This window comes from Triturus cristatus, chromosome 3_1 (assembly GCF_964204655.1).
Source record: "Triturus cristatus chromosome 3_1, aTriCri1.1, whole genome shotgun sequence".
Lineage (NCBI taxonomy): Eukaryota > Metazoa > Chordata > Amphibia > Caudata > Salamandridae > Triturus > Triturus cristatus.
The window spans coordinates 16,320,829-16,343,054 of record NC_140583.1 but is presented as its reverse complement, the minus strand read 5'-3'; the positions used below and the strand labels follow the sequence as shown (position 1 = coordinate 16,343,054).

Below are 22,226 nucleotides of genomic sequence, written 5' to 3'. Positions count from 1 at the left end.
GCACTTATAAAAAGTCGGATTTCACACATGAGCGATCTGGGCTTGGATTATTCTTTGCATCTGGTATTTGTAGTCTAGAATTTATAATGGGATTAACAGGACTAGAAAGAATGAAACAACCATTCAAAGTCAATAGGTCTCGCTACTTTTCTAAGGCAGACTTTTCTGTCGCTTGGGTACTAAGCCTCCCTCTTTCAGGAATGCTGAATGTTACTGGAACTTGCTTATTGGATATTGCAATGTTTTTGTTAGCTCCCTTTTTATTGCTATAGTAAGAAGAGGAAATGCCAGGGAGAGAGGATTAGCTCCAGCTTTAGTGGCAGATTTCTAATATGTTAGCATTAATTCTTTCCTCTGTCTAGAGGCATGCCCGTTTCATTGCCTTCATTTGTGCGTGCAAGCATGAATGATGTTGCATTGTTTCTTTTTATCTTCCTAACAAGAGAGTTAGAGTGAAGGAAAGCAACAAGATTCTCAGGAGAAAATGACTTCTCATTGTCCAATAATAAGTATCACAGATTCACTTGTCCTACATATTATTCAGGGACCATCAAATGCTCTAAAAACATGGTCTTTATTTCTTTTTTGTGGATCATGTCAATTTCTTGTAAAGTTGTTCCACTTGTGACTTCAACAGGGATTTTATTAGCTATCTTGTTTTGTGCAACCGTCAGATTGTTTACTAATTCTGTAAGCAGTAAATTCGTTTTTAAAGGGCCTTCCTGTAAAATCTGACAAACACCAATTTGTGTTTGCTAGCAGTTGAAGTGCTGTAAATGTGTCGGCCATCATTTAGGAATATGATGCTTCCACCACCAATGTTTGGATTGTTTCTGGCATAAGAAACAACTGCACTGTCAACTGCAATGTGCAACTGTACAACAAATAAGTATATAAACTCAAAAATATAAACCATTAAGACTTAGAAATATGCAACTGGTACCATTGCTTAATCACATTCATCACCTTCCTTCTACGCACCTAATAGCTGCGTCTGATAGAAAAAGCATTAAAAATGCAATATGTCTCTCCTTTAATTTAGTTAAAGCCATTTGCTTTGTTATACAATACAAATGGCTTTAACTTAATAAAAGGCGAGACCTATTGCATTTTCAATGCTTGTTTTTATAGTTACCTAATTCGTCTGGATTCTGTCTGAGTGTGTGCCATCAGTCTTGATTGAGTGAATACAAAAAAAGCTTAACACACCCTCTGGACAAGCATAACTGCTCGCCTACACTACCACAAAGAGAGCTGTTAGTACTTGTCGAATTTATCCTCTGCTATACCTCTGGGGACTCCCTGGACTCTGTGCACACTATACTTTGGTATACTATATACAGAGCGATATTCCTACAATCATGAATTACAACCAAGACATCGAGCCCCACATCACATAGGAACATATGGATGCCCACTTAGTCGTCACGCAACAACAAGGAAAAATATTCCGATTACCCTTCAGTCTCTCTCTTCTGACTCATCCTCCGCGGGATGGTCTTCATCCTCTCGGACCATACCCAACTGTTATCCCCATTGCATTGTAGCCTACGACGCCCGCTCATCAGTGCATGATAGGCGCATGTGTTGTTCTTCCGCAGCCCCCCACTCCATCACGTTTCTGAGTCAATGAGCCAGCAACTGGGCATTCGCCCCCATCCACCCAATGGACACCCACCTCTTTACCAAGAGCAGGGCCAGCTGTGCCAGTTGGTAGGGGATCTTGCAACCCCCTAGGACACACCACTGCTCCCAAGAGACAGTCAAGCAGAGTCAATGGGACACCAAGCCTCGTGGCCACTTCTATGCGAGGCACTACAAGCGCCCAGTAAGACTGAACCGGAGCACACTCCCAGGCTAAGTGTAGGAAGGTGGCTCCAACCACCCCACATCGTGCACAGGCCGCATTCTTTTCAGGGTCTATTTCATTAATGGTGTATGGAGGTACATGTGTGCAGTGTACGAAATAGAAATGTAAGAGTTTAAATCGATTGTTGGGGTGTAATGGTGGAGGCCACTACTTAGGGAGTGATGGCTGAACTCCTGGATCCATGAAGTGTGGTAGCTGAGAACGCCTACATCCATGTCCATGGGGTGTGATAGCAGAGAACCACCAGATCCTTGGGGTGTGATGGCTGAACTCCTGGACCCGTGAGGTGTGGTGGCTGAGAACACCTACATCCATGTCCATGGGGGGTGATGGGTGAGAAAGATCTCTTCACGTCCTGCTTAGACTGCGGCCATATGAAGATTTAAAGGGATAATTTTCAATCTATGTTCAGTTGTTGTTTTTATCCCATTCACAAAGTGTCTAGCTGTTCTGTTGGTAAGATCTTCCCTTCTAAGACATGTAAGGACAGCGAAAGAAACAGAATTCTACCTTCCAAAGGGTATGCCTCACCCCTTGTGTATGCCCCACAAAGCACTTGGCACAGAAGATGAAGCATATGGAGTTTCCTTAGCCGCCTCCAACCATCAGTAAAACCGTTTCTCAGAAGAGACTCTAAAAAAGGAGGGGGGACCCTGTGCTCAGAATTTGTGGAAATCTAGCGCTTTTGACATGTAGCCAGATTTGCAGTCCACCCCCCCAAAAACCAAAGATCTATTATTGAGAAAGGCCCATTGTTGCCAACTGTTCCGTCTACTTGTGCAAGGGGAATCTATTGGCAGTGCCTCATCGTGGCTGAGCAAATAAACCTCAGTCTTATGACCGCGGTGACACCTTTGGTGTCTACAGTGTATCCTCGGTCTGTGACGGCGCCCACTGTGACAACAACTGTCATCTCGATAACCACTCTGGTGACGGAGTTCATGTCCAACCATCAACATACTCCTCTCTGAAGATTCAGAACTGGAAGCTGGTGATAGTGACCTGGGAACAGGCATTTGATACAGCACACAGTCCTGCTCTGTTGGACGTGTGCTGCGTTCCTGAATATGAAGAGGAACTCAGACATACCTCTGTTGACCTTCTTTATCAATCTGTTTCAGACCTTTGCGGCCCACCTGAGCAGTAAAGATCAGCCTTATTCACGACATCCATACAGGGACGCAACTGTGATGCGAGTCCCCTGTGGCTTGCCGCAACAGACTATGGGCACATTCCAGAGGTTACTTCCAGAGCAGCCTCAGCCAGCGTTGGCATTAATGTCACCTCCTCCTCCCTGTATGCCAAGATCGTCGCCATCACCCCCACCCCTGCCTACTTCATAGACCCAGTCCGTGCCCTAGCCCACTGACACCTAGGGTAGGCTCAGAGCATATGTCCGATAAATATTTGGGGATGGTCAGAATGATGATGATGACGAGGGACTATATTCCACCAGAATCTGAACCAGCATGCTTGACTGGACACCCAAAGCGTGACTCCGTTATTGTAGTGTTACCCCAGCGTAGATCAAAAAGCCCAAACCCTGTGACCTTTACCTTCAGACATAGATGTCAGAAACTCTGAAAATGTATGGTGCAGAGGCCGCTCTGTGGCTGCAACAACCATAGAAATGTTAGTACCTTGCCCATTCTGAGAAGCTATGATCGCCTAAACAGGCTTGAAATTTTTCCTCTTATTAACCTTATCATAGTTGCAGATCTAGGACGTTTATCGAGTAGAGTGCAGATGCTCCGGCCGCCATCAATGATACAACGCTTGTTGTTTCCTATGACTTTTTCTGTAAAATAGCAGGGCATCAACCCTACGCAGAGAAGGATGGCTTTGATCAATGGCCTTCCATACGGAAATCCAGGTAATCATTTTAGACGTGCCTTCTAATAGCCAGACTTCATTTAGCAAGCATGAAGACTAACACAGCGTGCTCCCTGGGAGCTTTACAGTTCAGACACCCCACTTCCACTCCTTTTCGGGGCTCATAAAGATGTCAGGCCTACAGAGGGGGCTTCCCCAAACCAGATTCCAAGGAAGACTTTACAACCCTTCAAGACAGGCCGTTAAGCTAAACTTTACTCTGCAGGAAGATTTTAGCACCAACTCTGTGGCGGAACCCTGGGAAGAGAGGAACATCCCACCCACTCTCCTAGAACAACCAAATTAGAGCCTAATTTTCATCCCCGTCCCCCAGCCCAACACAAACCCCACAAGCCCCAAACCTAACGAGTGCTTCCAGTTGAAGGAAGGATCTCGCCTCTTGACTCCAGCTGGGGAAAGAATAACTACAGAGCTTCGGGTGCTCCAAATGTGCACGCTGGCACCCGCGCCATTTTATGCAAATACCTGCCCCCCTTGTGCCCAGAGAGGAACATCTGTGCATGCATGCGAGAGCTACAACAAGTGATTCACCTCGTCAAAGGGGCCTGCCATAGAAAGGTCCCAAAGTACTAAAGGAATCAAGCATTCTACTCCAGATTCTTTTTCACTTACAAACAATATCAGGCAGGTGGAGACCAATATTAGAGCTGCTCAAATGTATCAAATTCATGAAAAAAACAAATGTGCTGAAAGGTAATTCTCAAGAAAGTCCTTCTGATGTTTCAGGAAGGGGAGTGCCTCGCCATCCTAGATCTGCAGGATGCCTATTTTCACAGACCGATACATCAAATCACAGGCAGTACCTGCAATGGTCAGTGACTGGGCAGCATTATCCACTCACGGTGCTTCAACTTGGACTAACATCTGCATGCAGTATCTTCACACAGTGCCTAGTGCAGGTGTCTGCCTTTGTTCAAAGACCAGGTCGCCAAGTAAACCTTACCCAGACGTGTGGCTCGTCATGTCTCCGTTAAAAAAGTCGCTTGTACCTCCAAAGCCGTTCATCGGCCTGTTCTGAAAGCTGAATTGACTTTGAGCACCGAGAAATCTTCCATCTATTTTTTGACAAAATTGTAAATCCTTGGAGGCAATTCCGGATACTCAACTTGGGAGGGCTTTCCACTTGGGGGTAAGAGTAGAAAGCTCCAGGGCGTGGCAAAGGCATTTTGCTCAAGGTAAACAGCGCTTACTCGTATGTACATATTCCACTTGTGTCTTGTGTACTCATGCGTTGGCCTGATTCCATTCGGAATGTTTCGGATGAGGCCTCGTTAGTTGGAGCTGGATCGCCAGTGAAACAGGCGACGGGCCGTTGAGCAACACAGTGAAACTAACCATGAGGCTTAAACAAGCATTGCTGGGATGTAGGTTCCGATCAAACCTCAACCCAGGCCTTCTGTTTCTGTCTCCAACAAGGATAATCAAGACAAAGGAAGGATGCGGTGAAGGCATGTAAGAGCAATCAACACAAGTCCTCTGCTCCGTGATGGTCCCCATAAGCATACTGAAGTTATTAGGCATCAGATTAGGCCGCCAGTTGTTCCTTTTGAAGTTAGCAGAAAAGCTGTGTTGATCTAGACTGCCAGTGTGACTTTGATGATCCACATTGAGAAGCAAGGAGGAACGAGGTCCCATTGTCTACTGAAAGAGATACAGATGCTGTGGTACTACACCATCTTCGAGATAGACATTGCAGAGGAACATCAGGGAAATAATCTGCCAATTGGACTTAGTCACGCTTTGTCAGATTACCACAAGGAATAAAGTGCAATACGCCTTTCGAAAGTGGTGCCAGCCAATCATAGAGCTGCTAACCATTCTTGAAAGAGCAAAACTCCAGTAAATGCCCTTTTGATGACCTGGCCGAAAAGCTTTGCTCAAGCTTTTCCTCCATTTCCCTCCATTCCCTGAATTCTGAGAAAGGTGAAAGCCTATTGCTGCTCCCTACTCTGCTGGCATTGCCTCATCAGTTGTGGTACAGCGACCTACAGAGGCAGTCTGCACACCAACTGATCCAGCTGCAGAATCATCGCAGGCTTGGTTCTAGACACAACTTGGAGCCTGGTTGCACGGTCACTGATCATGTAGAGTACATCCAGCTGAGTGTTCCTCCAGAGAGCAGCGACATCTTAGTGCAGGAACAAGCACCATCCACAACACAGTCCGTGCCAACTGGAAAAGATTCTTCTCGTCGCACAAAGATAAGACCCTTAATGCAACCTCCATGCAGCCTGCCCAATCCCTGCAGTACATGCTAGAGCTAGCCAAGAGTGCCATCAAGTATTCATTGAACAGGGTTTAATTTGCCACATTTCTGGATTCTGATAGACAGTAAGTTCTTTCTTTTGTTTATGTACATGTAGATAATTTTGAAGCAATCAATTAAAGGTCTCCTCAAGGCCTTTCCTGAGGCGTCCTCCAGTTCCATGGGAGCTAAACATGGAGCTAAACACTGTGTTAAACTAGCTCAAGCTCTCGCCTTTCAGATCCATCCCCGGAGCACACCTGAAGTTCTTTTTGTGGAAAACCCCTCTTCTGCTCGCTCTCACCACTGTCAAGGAGCGGTTCCTTCGCTTCACCAAAGGCGATGTTATTTTACAGCCCAACCCAAGGTTCACGCGAAAAGTCTTTACTCACTTTCACTTCAAGGAACCTGCGTCCTGCGATCTTTCTTTCCAAACCAATCCACTTTTGTAGAGATAATCTTGCAGTTGCTGGATGTTCTACATGACCAAAACCAAGGACTTATGTACTTCAGTTCACTTGTCTCATTTGGCCATTCAAGAAGACGTGCCAGTTGTCCAACCAAGCCCTCGCACAGTGGCTGTCTGCTTGCATCACCTTTTGTCACAACAAGGTGAAGTGTAGACACACTCCAACAGGAGCTTGGCAGCAACAGGTGCACTTCATGCTGAAGTGTCTTTACAGGACTTTGGTTGTGAAGCTACTTGAAGGAGCAGGCATACCTTCGCCAGGTATTACTATCTGGATGTGAATGCAGCATTCAGTTCAGCAGTGGGACAAGCGGTTCTCCTCAGCCTGAGCTTGCTTCCCTCTCTTAGTCCTGCTTACTATTCTGATCCAAGCTCAGGCATGCTTGGAAGAGCCAAAGCTGGGGAAGAGATTAGTTACCTGTCACTGCAGATCTCCAAGTGTTGGTATATTACATAGATCTGCGTGCGACCCGGCCTCGTCCCTGGTCAGAGGCTCACAACTAGGATTTGTGTTCTTGACACTTGTGCTATGAAGTCCTAGCTATGGCGGCTTCTAGGTTGAGTAGGAAAGTTCTCATTGGCTGGAGTTATGGCTGTTTCATTGAGGTGCCCATGCTACGAACCAGCTGCTGTTGCGGAGTACGCCCATTTTAACACTGCTTACTGGCGATCTCCCAGTCTGACTGTGAAGAATGCTACAAAGAGGTGAATACATGAAGACTCCAACGCTGGCGAACAGGTAAGTAACTAATTTCATCCATGGGCTGTGGTAGCTCAGAACTTATATCTCCTAGAAGTGTCATGGCGGGGAACACTCAGATCCATGGGATGTGATGACTTTTAACTCCTTTGTTCGAGGCATGTGGGCTGCTGAATTCATATCTGTGCATAGATCGCCGCCTAGTGTTGGGTCCGGATGTTTGCACGTTGTTGTCCTGGAAGAGTCTTCGAAGTATCCTTGGATAGGTGACTCCTCCCCTGGACTACAGTGCGCATGGGCATCCTCTCCATCCTCAGATTGTTTTTTTCCGCCATTGGGTTCGGATGTGCTTATCTTGACTCAAGTTAGGAAAAACTCTTTTCAGGCCAAAAGGCCTCTAGTTCGCGTCGGTACTGTTCCCGATCGGTATCGATATTATCTTTGTTAGTTTACTAACGTCCAAAACCAACTTTTTCGCATCTTACCCGACCATCGACCCGACATCGACGATGGAATCGAGGACACCATTCAAGCGGTGTCCGGTATGCAATGCGAAATATCCCCACATCGACGTCCATCCGGTGTGCAACAAATGCCTTTCACCGAATCACGACGAATCTACATGCATGGCCTGTGCCCGATTTCGATCCAAGAAGACTCTACGGAATCGACGAGCGGCGAGACTCGAGGCGCAGCAAGCGGCACCGGCCCCAGCCGACATCTTCAACGCCGAGACCGAAGATATCGAAGAAGTGGAGAACCTACCCTCCAGTCCCGCTTCCGAACATGACTCCGGATCGGAAGACGTCGACGAAACACTCTTTCGTAGAGATGAAGACGACACCGAGGTAGGAGACTACAATGAGGCCTTAGGGGCCGAAGAGAGTAGCTCCGGTGACGAGCAAGGCCTACCCGTTCAGACTGAGGAAAGCCCAGTGCAACAGTCTATGGCTCCGGTCGAGGGATCGCCTTCGGGCCTTACCCAAAACCTATCCCGCAGTTCTTCGGCCCCGCCCTCGGGCCCGGCCTCGGACATTCAGCGGCAGCCATTAACGCCCAAAACGGCTGGTTTCCCTTCTTCGAAACCGAAACCAAAAGCTGTATTGATTCAATTGAAACCGAAACCGAAAGTGGCGCTGGTCGGATCGAGGCCCTCCACACCTTCGACGCCAGCAAAACAGGTCGGCACCGAGCGCACCAAACGAGACTTCGGTGCCGCACTTGAAGCGGCCGACGTCGGAGTCGGCGTACGGAAAAAGGCCTTCGGTGCCACTAAACCTGCTCAGCTCCCGGCACCGACGCAATCGACTCCGACCCCAAAGGTCAAACTGCCTGCTGCGCCTCGCACCGCTTCGACAGCAACACCAAAGCCACACTCATCGAAGACGTCGACTCGATGACCCACCGGCGCCGAAAAAGTCCACGGCCGCCTCTACAGAACCGGTCGGCGCAAAAGAATCGAGGGCGCTCCAGATGCGACCCGTTGCTGAGCAAAGCACCAAAAAGAAGACGGTCCTCCAGGACATGTCGGGCTCCGAGCCACTAAAAGCTCCAGCAGCCTCTTCGGCACCAGCCAACATTACCTTTGGCCTGCCACCATCCACGGCCCCAAAACTGTTCCAAATCAGGACACGGGTCACCCATACCACGATCACGCCTGCCGAACGCTCTGTGGAGACGTCTCCATCCCATCTCATCGACGCCGACACCGGCAGGATGATTGTCCACAAAAGGAAAATAACCTCTGAGCCAGCTTTAGAATCCTTCCGGATCCCACTAAAAAGAAAGCTGCCTGTGGCTTCGGAACCAGTTCTTTACGAACCTTTCCACTCACCCTACCAGGATCCACAAACCTTCTCTCCCGCACACTCCGACACGGATGCGTTAGAGGACTACATGGGTGACCAAGTCCCCTACCCCGGAGACATGGACCCTGACGGCCAACAGGACCCTGATCAAGCTTGGGATGACCCTGTGGACCCAGGTGCACCTATGGATGCACAGGACCCGCAACTCTATGGAGCAAAAACATCTCCCACAGAGGACACTGCAGCGTTCAACGCTCTCATTGAACGTGCTGCGGCCAATCATGGAGTGCAACTTCACTCTGACACCGTCGAGGACGACTTTCTTATGGACACTTTCGCAACCTCAGAAAGAAATATAAAGACTCTGCCCATGTTAAAGGGGGTCCTCAAACCAGCGAAGGACATCTTCAAGGAACCCACCAGGGCAAGAGTGATAAACCCCAGTATCGACAAAAAATACAGATCAGCGCCTGGGGACCCTACTTACATTAGAGGCCAATTACCTCTGGATTCCATTGTCGTTGCGAATGCTCGCAAGAGGGCACACTCGCAAACAACAGGTGACGCTCCTCCCCCGGACAAAGAGTCCAAGGTGTTAGAGACCTCTGGCAAACGGGTTGCCGCCCAGGCAGCTAACATATGGCGCATTGCCAATACTCAAGCGCTCCTCGCTCGCTACGATAGAGCGCACTACGACACATTAGAGCAAATACTCCAACATCTCCCTGACCAATACAAAGAAGGTGCAGAGATCCTCATCAGGGAGGGACAGCTCCTCACAAACGTATCCATCAAGTGTGCGCTGGATGCCGCAGACACAGCTGCCAGGGCCATAAACACTAGCGTCATGTTGCAACGACATGCCTGGTTGCGAATCTCCGGATTCAAACCTGAGGTGCAAAATAACATACTCAACCAGCCGGTCAACCCCGACTATTTATTCGGGCCGGAGGTTGACGCTACCCTAGAGAAAATAAAAAAGGACACGGACACTGCAAAGTCCATGGGGGCTCTCCAGACTCAGTCCTTTCGGAGCGGCTCCTTTCGTCGCCCCGGAAATAGAGGAGCAGGTAGAGGACAGGGGTCACAGCAAACATACAACAAGGGCAATACACAAACCACCTACGATAAAAACACCCGGGGTGGATATCGTGGCTCCAGTACAAAGGGCAGAGGACGCGGCTACGGCAACACCAGGTCCTCCCCCAAGAACAAGCAGTGACGCCCTCTCCCTTCCTCCCGACCACATAACACCTGTCGGGGGAAGGCTACAAAGGTTCCTGTCCACGTGGAACTCCATCACCACAGACAGGTGGGTCAAAGATATTGTCAAATACGGTTACTGTCTAGAACTAACCTCCACTCCACCCACAATACCTCCAAAAAACTGTCCTATGTCCTCAGAGCACTTACCGCTCTTACAGCAGGAGGTGCAAAGTATGCTTCTAAAAGGCGCAATAGAGGTCGTACCCGTCCACGAGCAGGGTACGGGGGTGTACTCCCTGTACTTTTTAATACCGAAAAAGGACGGGTCACTCAGACCTATATTAGACCTGAGACCCCTAAACCGATACATTCTTTCCGAGCATTTTCACATGCTCACTCTACAGCAAGTCCTCCCGCTGCTCAAGCAGGGAGACTTTCTGGCCACACTGGACCTCAAGGATGCGTATTTCCACATACCCATTCACCCCTCACACAAAAAATACCTCAGGTTCACTGTTCAAGGGCAGCACTACCAATTCAAAGTCCTTCCCTTCGGCGTGACAACAGCACCCAGGGTGTTTACAAAGTGCCTAGCTACTGTGGCGGCACATCTACGGAGGCAGCACATACACGTCCACCCTTACCTGGACGACTGGCTCGTTCAAGCGAAGTCAGCCCAGCAATGTGCCAGCCACATGTCCCGCACCATTCACCTCCTTCACAGTCTGGGGTTCTCACTAAATTACCCAAAATCCCATCTCCAGCCCGCACACGTACAACAGTACCTAGGTGCGACTATAGACACTCTGGCGGCCATAGCTCAGCCAAATTTAGTGAGAATCAACAGCATGCAAATGCTGATTTCCAAGTTCAAACCACAACACTCCCTTCCCGCGCGAGTGTTCATGCAGTTGATAGGCATGATGGCCTCCTGCATCTTCATAGTCCCCCACGCGAGACTACATATGCGCCCGCTTCAGGAGTGCTTAGCACGTCAGTGGAATCAGGCTCAAGGACAGTTGAAAGACCTAGTGTTGGTGAGCGGTCGGGCATACAACTCTCTGCATTGGTGGAATCCACAAAACCTTTGCAAGGGCCGACCGTTCCAAGAGCCTGTCCCACAGATAATACTGACGGCGGACGCGTCTCTCCAGGGATGGGGAGCTCATGTACTCCATTACACAGTGCAGGGACTATGGACACAACAACAAAAGAAGATGCACATCAACCTTCTAGAGCTGATGGCAATCTTCCTCGCTATGAAAGCATTCAAAGTACACTTGTGCAACAAAGTCGTGTTGATCCGGACGGACAACATGACTGCCATGTACTACATACAGAAGCGGGGAGGAACACACTCTCCACAGTTGTCTCATCTGGCTCAGAGCATGTGGAAGTGGGCCATTCAGAGGAACATGTTCCTCATGGCGGAACACCTCCCCGGCAAGGACAACCAGATGGCGGATCTGCTCAGCAGACACAGCCACCAGATGCACGAGTGGGAGTTACACCCATCAGTACTCCAACCGTACTTCCAGCAGTGGGGTCATCCAGAGATAGACCTATTCGCGACAAGCGAAAACGCAAAATGCCAAAGCTTTGCCGCCAGGTTCCCACATCCACAGTCGCAGGGCAATGCGATATGGATGAACTGGTCCGGCAGATTTGCGTACGCTTTTCCCCCAGCACCACTGATACCGCTGGTGGCACGCAAACTCAGACAACACTCACTGACACTCGTCCTGGTTGCTCCAATGTGGGCACGCCAGCCATGGTACACCACCTTTCTCGAACTTTCCGTGGTGCCGCATCAAAGGCTGCGGATCAAACCCGTGCATTTGACGCGGAACCATGGAGAGATTCAGCACCCAGATCCGCAACAGCTGAACCTGGCAATCTGGCTACTGAAGTCCTAGAGTTTGGCTACCTAAACCTGCCAACTGACTGTATGGACATCATTAAGGAGGCCAGGAGACCCACTACCAGAGCTTGCTATGCAGCCAAATGGTAGAGGTACGTCATTTATTGCAATAATAATGACATTAACCCGCTAGACGCATCCATCCAAAACATTATTTGTTACCTATTACACCTATACCGATGCAATCTGGCGTACACCTCTATACGTGTCCATTTAACCGCAATATCAGCCTATCTACAAACCAGGCAGCACCTCTCTCTATTCAGAGTGCCTGCCATCAAAGCATTCTTGGAAGGACTCAAACGAGTCATTCCACCTACCCACCCACCAGCCCCAATGTGGAACCTCAACTTGGTCCTCACACGCCTGATGGGTCCACCCTTTGAACCTCTACACTCATGTGAGATTCAATTCCTTACCTGGAAAGTAGCTTTCCTAGTAGCGATAACTTCTTACGAAGAGTTAGTGAACTCCAGGCACTAACCGTCCAAGAGCCATTCATACAGGTTCACGCCAACAGGGTCGTACTACGTACCAACCCCAAATTCATGCCCAAGGTGGTATCGCAGTTCCACATGAATCAAACTATTGAACTGCCTGTTTTCTTTCAAAACCCGCAAACTGTCGCAGAAAGGGCACTCCATACACTAGATGTAAAAAGGGCCCTCATGTATTATATCGACAGGACCAAACCCTTTAGGAAAACAAATCAACTTTTCGTTGCCTTTGCCCCACACCACAAAGGTAACGCTATCTCCAAAGCAGGTATAGCCAGATGGATCGTTAAATGTATTCAAATTTGCTATCAAAAGGCTAAACGCACTTTAACGATTCCCCCACGAGCCCACTCAACACGTAAGTTAGGGGCCTCCATGGCTTTCCTAGGAAACATTCCTTTGCATGACATATGTAGAGCAGCCACCTGGTCCACTACACATACATTTACCAAACACTATTGTGTAGATGTGCAATCAAAACAGCAGGCAGCTGTTGGACAGGCTGTTCTCAAAACTCTTTTTCAGACCGCTGCAGCTGGCACGGGTAGCCGCCGCTAATAAGAGGGCACTGCTATATATTCTATGCACAGATATGAATTCAGCAGCCCACATGCCTCGAACTGAATATGCTACTTACCAGTATGCATCTGTTCTTGGCATGTAGGGCTGCTGACATTCATATCGCCCTCCCTCCTCCCCGGCGCCTGTAGCAGCTGCAGCTCTCAGAATTACTGTAAGCATGGTCATCACTTTCTGTATCTACTCCATCACTGCCACAATGGCGAAAAACAATCTGAGGATGGAGAGGATGCCCATGCGCACTGTAGTCCAGGGGAGGAGTCACCTATCCAAGGATACTTCGAAGACTCTTCCAGGACAACAACGTGCAAACATCCGGACCCAACACTAGGCGGCGATCTATGCACAGATATGAATGTCAGCAGCCCTACATGCCAAGAACAGATGCATACTGGTAAGTAGCATATTCAATCTGTGGGGTGCGATGGTTTAACTCATTGAACTAGTAGATATAATGCCTGATAACCCCTGTATCCATGGGGTGTGATGGCTGAACTCTGATCCTCGGGATATGATGGCTGATGACTCCTATATCAATGCAGTGTGATGACTGAACTCTCTGATCCTTGGGATATGATGGCTGATGACTCCTATATCAATGCAGTGTGATGACTGAACTCTCTGATCCTCAGGATATGATGGTTGATGACTCCTATATCAATGCAGTGTGATGACTGAAGTCTCTGATCCTCAGGATATGATGGTTGATGACTCCTATATCAATGCAGAGTGATGACTGAACTCTCTGATCCTTGGGATATGATGGCTGAGGACTCCTATATCCATGGAGTGTGATGACTGAACTCTTTGATCCTTGGGATATGATGGCTGATGACTCCTATATCAATGCAGTGTGATGACTGAAGTCTCTGATCCTTGGGATATGATAGCTGATGACTCCTATATCAATGCAGTGTGATGACTGAAGTCTCTGATCCTTGGGATATGATGGCTGATGACTCCTATATCAATGCAGTGTGATGACTGAAGTCTCTGATCCTTGGGATATGATGGCTGATGACTCCTATATCCATGGGGTGTGATGGCTGAACTCTCTGATCCTTGGGATTTGATGGCTGATAACTCCTATATCCATTAGGTGTGATGGATGGATTCTGATCCTCCGGATATGATGGCTGATGACTCCTATATCAATGCAGTGTGATGACTGAACTCTCTGATCCTTGGGATATGATGGCTGATGACTCCTATATCAATGCAGTGTGATGACTGAAGTCTCTGATCCTTGGGATATGATGGCTGAGGACTCCTATATCCATTGGGTGTGATGACTGAACTCTTTGATCCTCAGGATATGATGGCTGATGACTCCTATATCAATGCAGTGTGATGACTGAACTCTTTGGTCCTTGGGATATGATAGCTGATGACTCCCATATCCATGGGGTGTGATGACTGAACTCTCTGATCCTTGGGATATGATGGCTGATGACTCCTATATCCATGGGGTGTGATGGCTGAACTCTGATCCTTGGGATATGATGGTTGATGACTCCTATATCCATGGGGTGTGATGACTGAACTCTCTGATCCTTGGGATATGATGGCTGATGACTCCTATATCCATGGGGTGTGATGGCTGAACTCTGATCCTTGGGATATGATGGTTGATGACTCCTATATCCATGCGGTGTGATGACTGAACTCTCTGTTCCTTGGGATATGATGGCTGATGACTGACTTTTATGTGCACAACTCATCAGAAATTGACTGACGTCATGTGTTGTGCAGATTCTTTTGATAACTGACTAATGTCTCATTTATGGGCAGAGCTCTGTGGTAACCGGACCGATGACCTTTTAAATTTGCAGACTCCTTTTGGTAACCTACTTCTTTCCTAATTCACTGCATATCTCAGGAGAGCCTGAACGATCTCCCTGTTACATGCAGTGGCTTTTGTAGCTGTTTTCTTGACACCATATTTCTGGTGCCACTTGTAATATTCCTGACCTGTGCTACCAGTTCCAGGGATTGATGCAAGATTTCAGTGCCGTGTGCTTGTGTTAATACAGTATAATGTGTGCCTTGTGTTTCGCTCAGATGTCGACCCTCTGACTCACGCCGCCCTGGGGGATGCCAGCGAGGTAGAGTTTGATGACTTTCAGGAATATGCAGCAGATTTGGACGACCCAGCACCGGACAGCGAGAACTCCTTCGATAACAACCAACCCAGGTCCAGCTCCAGCACAACAGCCAGCAGCAGCCCAAGTACAGTTATCCACGGTGCCAACCATGTGAGTCTAGAGAACACTGCAAGGGAGCCGGGTGGGTGGACGGGTGGAGGGCTACAACCGTTGCACCAACCAAGCGGGTCTAAGGGTATCAGTGCCGACTCCTGTAAGACTCGGCACTTTAGAGGGTGTTGAGAAGCGCATGTAAACATGAGACCGGGTGTAGGGCTAAGAGAGAAGGAAGTTTGTAATCTGCTTCCTTTACTGTGGCAAGCATATGTTTGGCTGGGGCAGTGTTTTAGGGTGTGGTGAAGAGATTGGGGAGTAAATGAAGGGCTCCAAGATGGGGAAGAGGGTCCCACCCATCCACCACACCGACTCCATGAGACTAAGGGCAGCCATGAGCTGTTCAGAGTCCAAAATATGAAGATATACCAGGCCTATAGAGAGCATGAAGAAGCACTAGGAACATGAGGAAGGCAATCGTGAGATGGTCCCTCCAGACTCTGGATTTATTGTGAATGGAAAGGGAGCAAAGGTAGATCCCACAGCGTTCGTGAGTTGCCCAAGCAAGGACAGGTGTAGTCCATATGGACTAACCGAATTTGTAGAGGTATCTGGGGCCACCAGAGTCATTCAGGGGACTAAGGGTAAGGAGAGGGAGAGCAATTCAACAGGGGTGAGAGAGAGAGAGTTACAGAACACCCAAAGCAATCAATGTATTGTCTCCTAATGGCGCCGCTGTGCCACAGTAAGGCAGCGCCTGTGGTAAGAGATTACGTTTCAGTGACTTGTGCGCCCTCTTTCAGGATTGAAGCATACATTTGATGATCGCGTTACAAAGGTGAGGGGTTGGATTTGGCTGGTGCCATGGCAGTGATCCAGCTGAGACAGCTGTTCCCTTTCAAACACTGCACATTCTGAAAGGGACAGGTCATGTGACATGAATACCTAGCTGAGAGGGTGGATGCAGCTTCAAGCACATACCCAGATGTGGCAGGCTAAAGCCTCCAGCTCCACTAGGGGCTTCCAATTTGTATTCCTTCAACCAGGGTTCCCTTCCATAGCAAACAGATTGTTTGGAATCCTATCTCATTGAGTAGAACAGCATTTGAGGACTGATATGGAAGCTAGCTAAGCGCCTGCACTGTGCCCAATCATGACAAATGGTTATGCTTACATTACCCCCCTGTTCATTTTGTAGCCGGGCAGTTCTCTGCAGAACTGTACTCATGCCATCAGAGATGCTGGAGAGGAGGGAAGTGATGTGATGGAATGCACAATGCTGGCTGCATGAGGCCCTTTATCAGGACTGAGCTTATGTGGGCATCTTTGATTAAGTTAAAGGACTTAATGGCAATTGATTGGGGCTAAGATGCTAGGAGAAACGGGTCGTGATAAAGGGCAAACCTAGCTGAATCATCGCTCCATTGATCTAGGCACAGAGAGAGAGCCTCCACAACAGACCTGTGCTGTAGGTGATAAAATCCTCACCCAGTCAAAATCTCCAAAGTATATGAAAAAAGTAACCCCACACACCTCAAACAGATACCTACTCTGTGTCAATAGACACAGCAAAGGCATTGTCTTGCATGCCCTCTGCAGCCCACAAGATATGGACCAGCATCCTGAAGTCATTTTGGGATGATGCAAACCCCACCTGTCGTTGGGCTCGCCGTCTTCAGCTGAGTGGCAAGTATCTTGAGAACCCTAATGGTTCGGTATGAAGCGGTGGGTACGGCAGTCCAAGAGTTTCTTCCCTTCACCGAGTATCATGGTTTTGATGGCTCAGTTACAGATTTGTGCCAGGGAGCCGGAGTCCAGCTAATATGACCCTTGAAAATCCCTTCCAGTACTTGGAAACAAGGGAGAAGGCCGGCCAAGCGTTGGTCCTCACCTCATGCAGACACAGACTGCAGGTCATTCTTTTGACCTTCAAATCCATTTGTGTCCTAAACATCTGGTGGTATGCAGCTTTTCCTGTAATTGCCGCTAGCCAGTAACTGAAGACAACTCTGTCGGATCCCTAAAATGTTCCCATGCTTCACCAGTCTTTGTTTACAGTAGTTCCTGTCAGTTTAATCTAAATCGATCCCAGAATTCTCCATTATAGGACTCTTTCAAGACCATGTTCCTATTCTTACCCCGAACTGCGACCTCGGGGCAACAAAGGCTGTAATGGACCGTGGAAGATCAGATCTACCATTGTAACGCCAGTCCTAGAATATCTGGGAGAAGAGCAACTTTCCCTGGAATATTCTAGGAGGCAAATGTGCCATTGTAACTCCAGTTCTAGAATATTTTGGGAAGTTAGAAATTCCCCTATTATTTTTTTGGAAAGGTTGTAAAATAGTATATTTGATTTGGAGAAAGTGTTGCCCTGAGGGCACAGCTCAGGGCAAAGAAATAGGAATACCCTTTCAAGGTGACCAAATCTGTTGCCATCTTTGTTTTGGTCTCTGCCCTTCAGAGATAGACCCGTTTAGATGAGGACCATCTGCCTCCTCACCTGCCGCACCAACCGTGACCACTTCTGAGTCCACATCTCCCAGTTATGGTCAGGAGAGTTAGCCAGTCTGGGACCGGGGCAGCTTCAAAGCACCGATTAGAGCCAACATTTTATCTTGGACCTTCTTACCTGTGCTCTGTTGCCCAACTGCTGTTCTTGTTCACTCCACTCACATTTCAAGATAAATGGGGTAGTTGATGAGTGATTTACACCTGCCTTCATGCTAGAGATTCCCTGGACAGTCCCAGGCCTTTGAGATTTCCTCCGGAAGGTATTGTCTCTCATTTTCAGAGCCGGCCCCACCGTAACTAATGTGCAGACTCTCGGGAGATGTAAACAACTTTATAAAAACTCGCACAGGCAGAATAATAAATACCCTATGAATGATACTTTTGAAAAACATGCCAGTTGTGTGCCGATCATCTATGTACCTGTGATGTAGTCTTACAGAAATGTTTTCCTTTCACATGTAATGGTGCTGTCACCTGGAGCAGCAATGTCAGGTTTGCACATTTGCTGTTCCAGTCAATCATTTGTTTGGTGTGCCATTTAACTTTTATGAGAGGGAGGACTCTGTACACTGTGTTATTGTTCTTACATTTGATGTGCCAGTTGGAGTTAGCCAACTTTTCACAATGTTTAAGGGTTAGAGCACATGATCTTGGAGCAGTTTGACAGACTCCCCCCTGCCCAGAGTCCAAACTGCAGGTAAAACTAACTCCGTATAGCAAAACAATTAGGAGAAGTGATGCTAAAGGTGAGTTCTCTGCAGTAACCATGAAGGATAAATACATCTAAGGGGAGGTGATTGATGGAAGAATGGCTCGTCCACATTCTGAGTTGATGGGGCAGAGAAGATACCAGTGCTGGTGGACAGGGATGCATTAGGGGAGCAGTGAGCACTGGTACAATGGGTAGGAGGAGGAGCAAGTGCTGAGTGATGAGAAGGTTTCATTTACATGAGAGCTTCTGATTGCCTCTGTAGGAATCTGCAGATTCAGCAGAGATTGAAGATAAGTTGATGGCGGGATTCCCAGATCACCTCCCCTCCCTGCCTTTACAGCCCAACTTCAGTAAGATGAACCTCGAGCGTCGCGAGAGTGAAAGTACCACCTGCAGTGCTGGCTCCATGGAAGGCGCGCCCAGGAGGCGCGAGTATGATAACCCCTACTTCGAGCCACAATATGGCTTTCCAGCAGAAGACGAGGAGGGGGATCAGGAGGAAAGCTACACCCCCAGGTTCAGCCATGCGCAGAACGGAAGCCGGTGAGCAGGCTGCTTGTCTGTGTCTTCTGTGGTGCTTGTTTTCTGTTGTTCACCTATTGTTTGCTCATGTCACTTCTGATCTTACCTTACACCCCCTCCCCCCCCCCAGCACCCGACCGCATCGCTTTGGTGTTTCATTCTCTGTTACTTGTCAATTGATCCATGTCATAAATTGTGTGAATAACACTCTGTTGATCTGTTCTCGGTTGTCACTGTGTAGTGTGTGGATTTTCTTCTCTCTATATTGTTGCTTTACTTACATTGTTGGTCTGCTTTGTGTTACTTTCCTCCTTCCCAAGTTTTGGCTCTGTTTTTCTTTCTTACTTTTATGTTGATGATTGCCCACTGGTTTTGCTTTCAATCAGCTGGTGGCTTACTGGTCCATGTGCTTTATTGTTTGACTTTGTTTTTATTTCTAACTTTCAGTGAGGCCGGCTGATGGGTTTCTTCCTTTACAGTGCCCTTGTAGATCTTGTGTGCATTCAATAGAATAATACCTTTGAGGTCTTTGTTTTTTTGCGCTTTTTGTTGACTTGTTTGATTGCTGGTTACTGCTTTAATATTACTTTTGTTTTTTCACTGTTGATGACTAGTTGTTTTATTGTGTGCCTACTTGTTGGTTGAAAGCGGTCTGTTTGTTCTACATTCCTTACGTTGGGTTAACTTTCAGGCGTTCATTTGTATTGCATAGTTCCGTATGTTCAGTTGGTTTAAAGATGCTTGTCTTTGTTTTTCCTTTTTGTTTCATCCATATTTATTTTCACATGATTGGTGGGGCTGGTGTCTTTTCTTCTGCGGCATTCTTTCTGGTATTGACCTGGATGAGAGCTTGTTTTGTCTTTGGATCAATAACTTTATTTTGTTCACTATTGCGTTTGCAGCTGGGCACTATACTGAGACCTCCATTATGTGTTTTATTTTTTTTACTATTATCTCACTCTTTGTAAGTTGTTTGCCCATTTGTTCCCCCATGACCCAATTGTCTCATTTTGGTGTCAAGCTGCCCCCTGCTCTTAACTCTTAATATTTTCTTGAACCTTCAGGTGGACTCCTTCGAGACGTCTCTTACTCCTAATATAGTCTCACGTGGGAGCAGTTGTCGAAAATCTGCGTCAGTTGAACTCGCACTGAGAATCAAAACGTTTTGCTGTCCTTTGCCTCTGCATTTTACATTTATTTTGACATGAGACAAGTTTGGCTACTTCAATCTATTGAAAATTGAGGCTACGCAGTTGCTTTGGGTGCTCAGTCTTTTGACACCAGCAATGTGCAAATCCGCATGTGCCTATGAATAGATTATCAGCACAGAGGAACTGTTATTTGTGAGAAATGTTTTGTGTGGTGCTTTATCTCAGAACCCTTGTTTATCCTCTAGCCCCCAAAAGCTTCTGCTGCGCCCCAATAGCTTGCAGCTGGCAGGCGACTCGGATGCTGAATCGGATTCTCATGCCAGCTCTCCGAACTCAACCATCTCCAACAACAGCAGTGAAGGCTTCGGAGGCGGCATCATGTCCTTCGCCAGTAAGTTGCTTAACTGGAGGACCTGCAGAATGAGGGTTGAGAGGGAAACGGTTGTGGAGGTGTTAGTGTGGGGTATTGTGATGAGGGACTCTAAGGCATTGTGTGGAGAGGGTAGAAACTTAGTGTGCTTGCAAGAAAAGAACCTGAAAAAATTGTGGGATCGGGGATCATCTTGTCTTGCAATAGACGGGAAGGAAAAGAAGAAGTAAAAGAACAAAAAGTTTTGAGAGAAAGAGGTAAAGAAAGTACTTACAGAGAATGTCAAGTGGGTTACAAGTTACAGATCGAGACATTAGAAGAAGGGCGACCATGATGGCTAAGAAACTGCGGGAGCTGAATGGGAAGTGAGAGCCCATATGGTACAAGTCTGAGGTATAGCCATGCTGTCTTAAAGGTTTCCTTCTTCTATGTTTACAGGCAGCCTCTACAGAAACCACAGCACCAGCTTCAGCCTTTCAAACCTGGCCCTACCCAACAAAGGTGTGCGGGATAAGACCACCCCATTCCCCAGCCTAAAAGGTAATGACTACTCCACATCTGGAAGTGGCTCTGGCTAAGATTAGGTCCCAGAGGTCACTCTTAAAAAACAGTGTTTCTACAACTCGGCAGAGGAGCACTTGTTTAAATGCATGTATGGACCTTTTCCGAAAGTGAGCCGTCAAACAGTCTTGTTAGCAAAAGAGCAGGAATCCCAGCCACCTTTGAAGTACTGGCCCTTATTTCAAACTTACTGGCAAATCTGCGGAATATCCGGATTCCAGTAGTTACGTTACTGCAGCCAGTAATCGTGTAATTACTGGAGATTATTCATGAATGGGATTGTTTGTTGCGTTTTTGCTCCTGTTAATTAAGGTGATTTTGCGGATTCCCAGGTGGGAGAGTCGTTTTCCAGCATTTTTGGATATAGTATTGCTACTTTTATCTTTATAATTTTAAGTGCGTGCCTCCTCTTGTCCATTTGTTCTTTCCCTTGGGGTTGATGTGGAGATAGAAAGGACTATTTAACAACTCGCTTTCACCAATGAGCAATTTGACTGTTACGTGAACAGTGATCACTTTGTGACCTTCTCTCTGACCACCTTCCTTCTTTTAAAGTTCAACATTGAACCGTACAAAGTTGGATTAGGTTCAGTTGCTGGGTTCATTTTAACCAAGTAAGGTGGAGTGTGCAATAACACACACAAATGGAACGCTTGCTCCGTATCCCTGAAAGCGTTCTCCTTGCCTCCCAAGACACAAGCCACATTGCTTCATAAGCACTTTGAAACATTGCTAAACCTTTACTGTCCTTTAAAAAAAATAAAAAAATCATGTAGGATTAAAAACAAATGCATAACTCGGATAAAATACTTTTTAAAACATGGCTTCCTATCTAATAGATAATTCTGCCCACAGCAATTTTAAAATATCCCCAGGCATTAGATTGTATCTTCGATACTTCAATTCCTGCAAAGGCCACGAAGCGTTACTCAAACAGCTCTGTCAATGGTAGGTGCCTCAAGATGTAAAATATTGGTGACGCGCCACACCTTGACCTCATTTCCTTTTTT

At 47.4% G+C, this 22,226-nt stretch overlaps 1 protein-coding gene across 23 annotated transcripts in view; it reads left to right on the top strand.

Annotated features, from left to right (window-relative positions):
* Window positions 1-22,226, top strand: part of MADD (MAP kinase activating death domain) — a 987,832-nt gene that overhangs the window by 302,596 nt on the left and 663,010 nt on the right. For 22 of the 23 annotated variants that reach the window (XM_085646575.1, XM_085646561.1, XM_085646573.1 and 19 more), the window contains 4 exons: window positions 15,250-15,443; window positions 18,875-19,155; window positions 20,531-20,676; window positions 21,094-21,195. In XM_085646575.1, the coding sequence (XP_085502701.1) occupies window positions 15,250-15,443; window positions 18,875-19,155; window positions 20,531-20,676; window positions 21,094-21,195 (723 nt within the window). The remainder of the gene's footprint in view (window positions 1-15,249; window positions 15,444-18,874; window positions 19,156-20,530; window positions 20,677-21,093; window positions 21,196-22,226) is intronic. The other variant, XM_085646564.1, reaches the window with a different exon arrangement.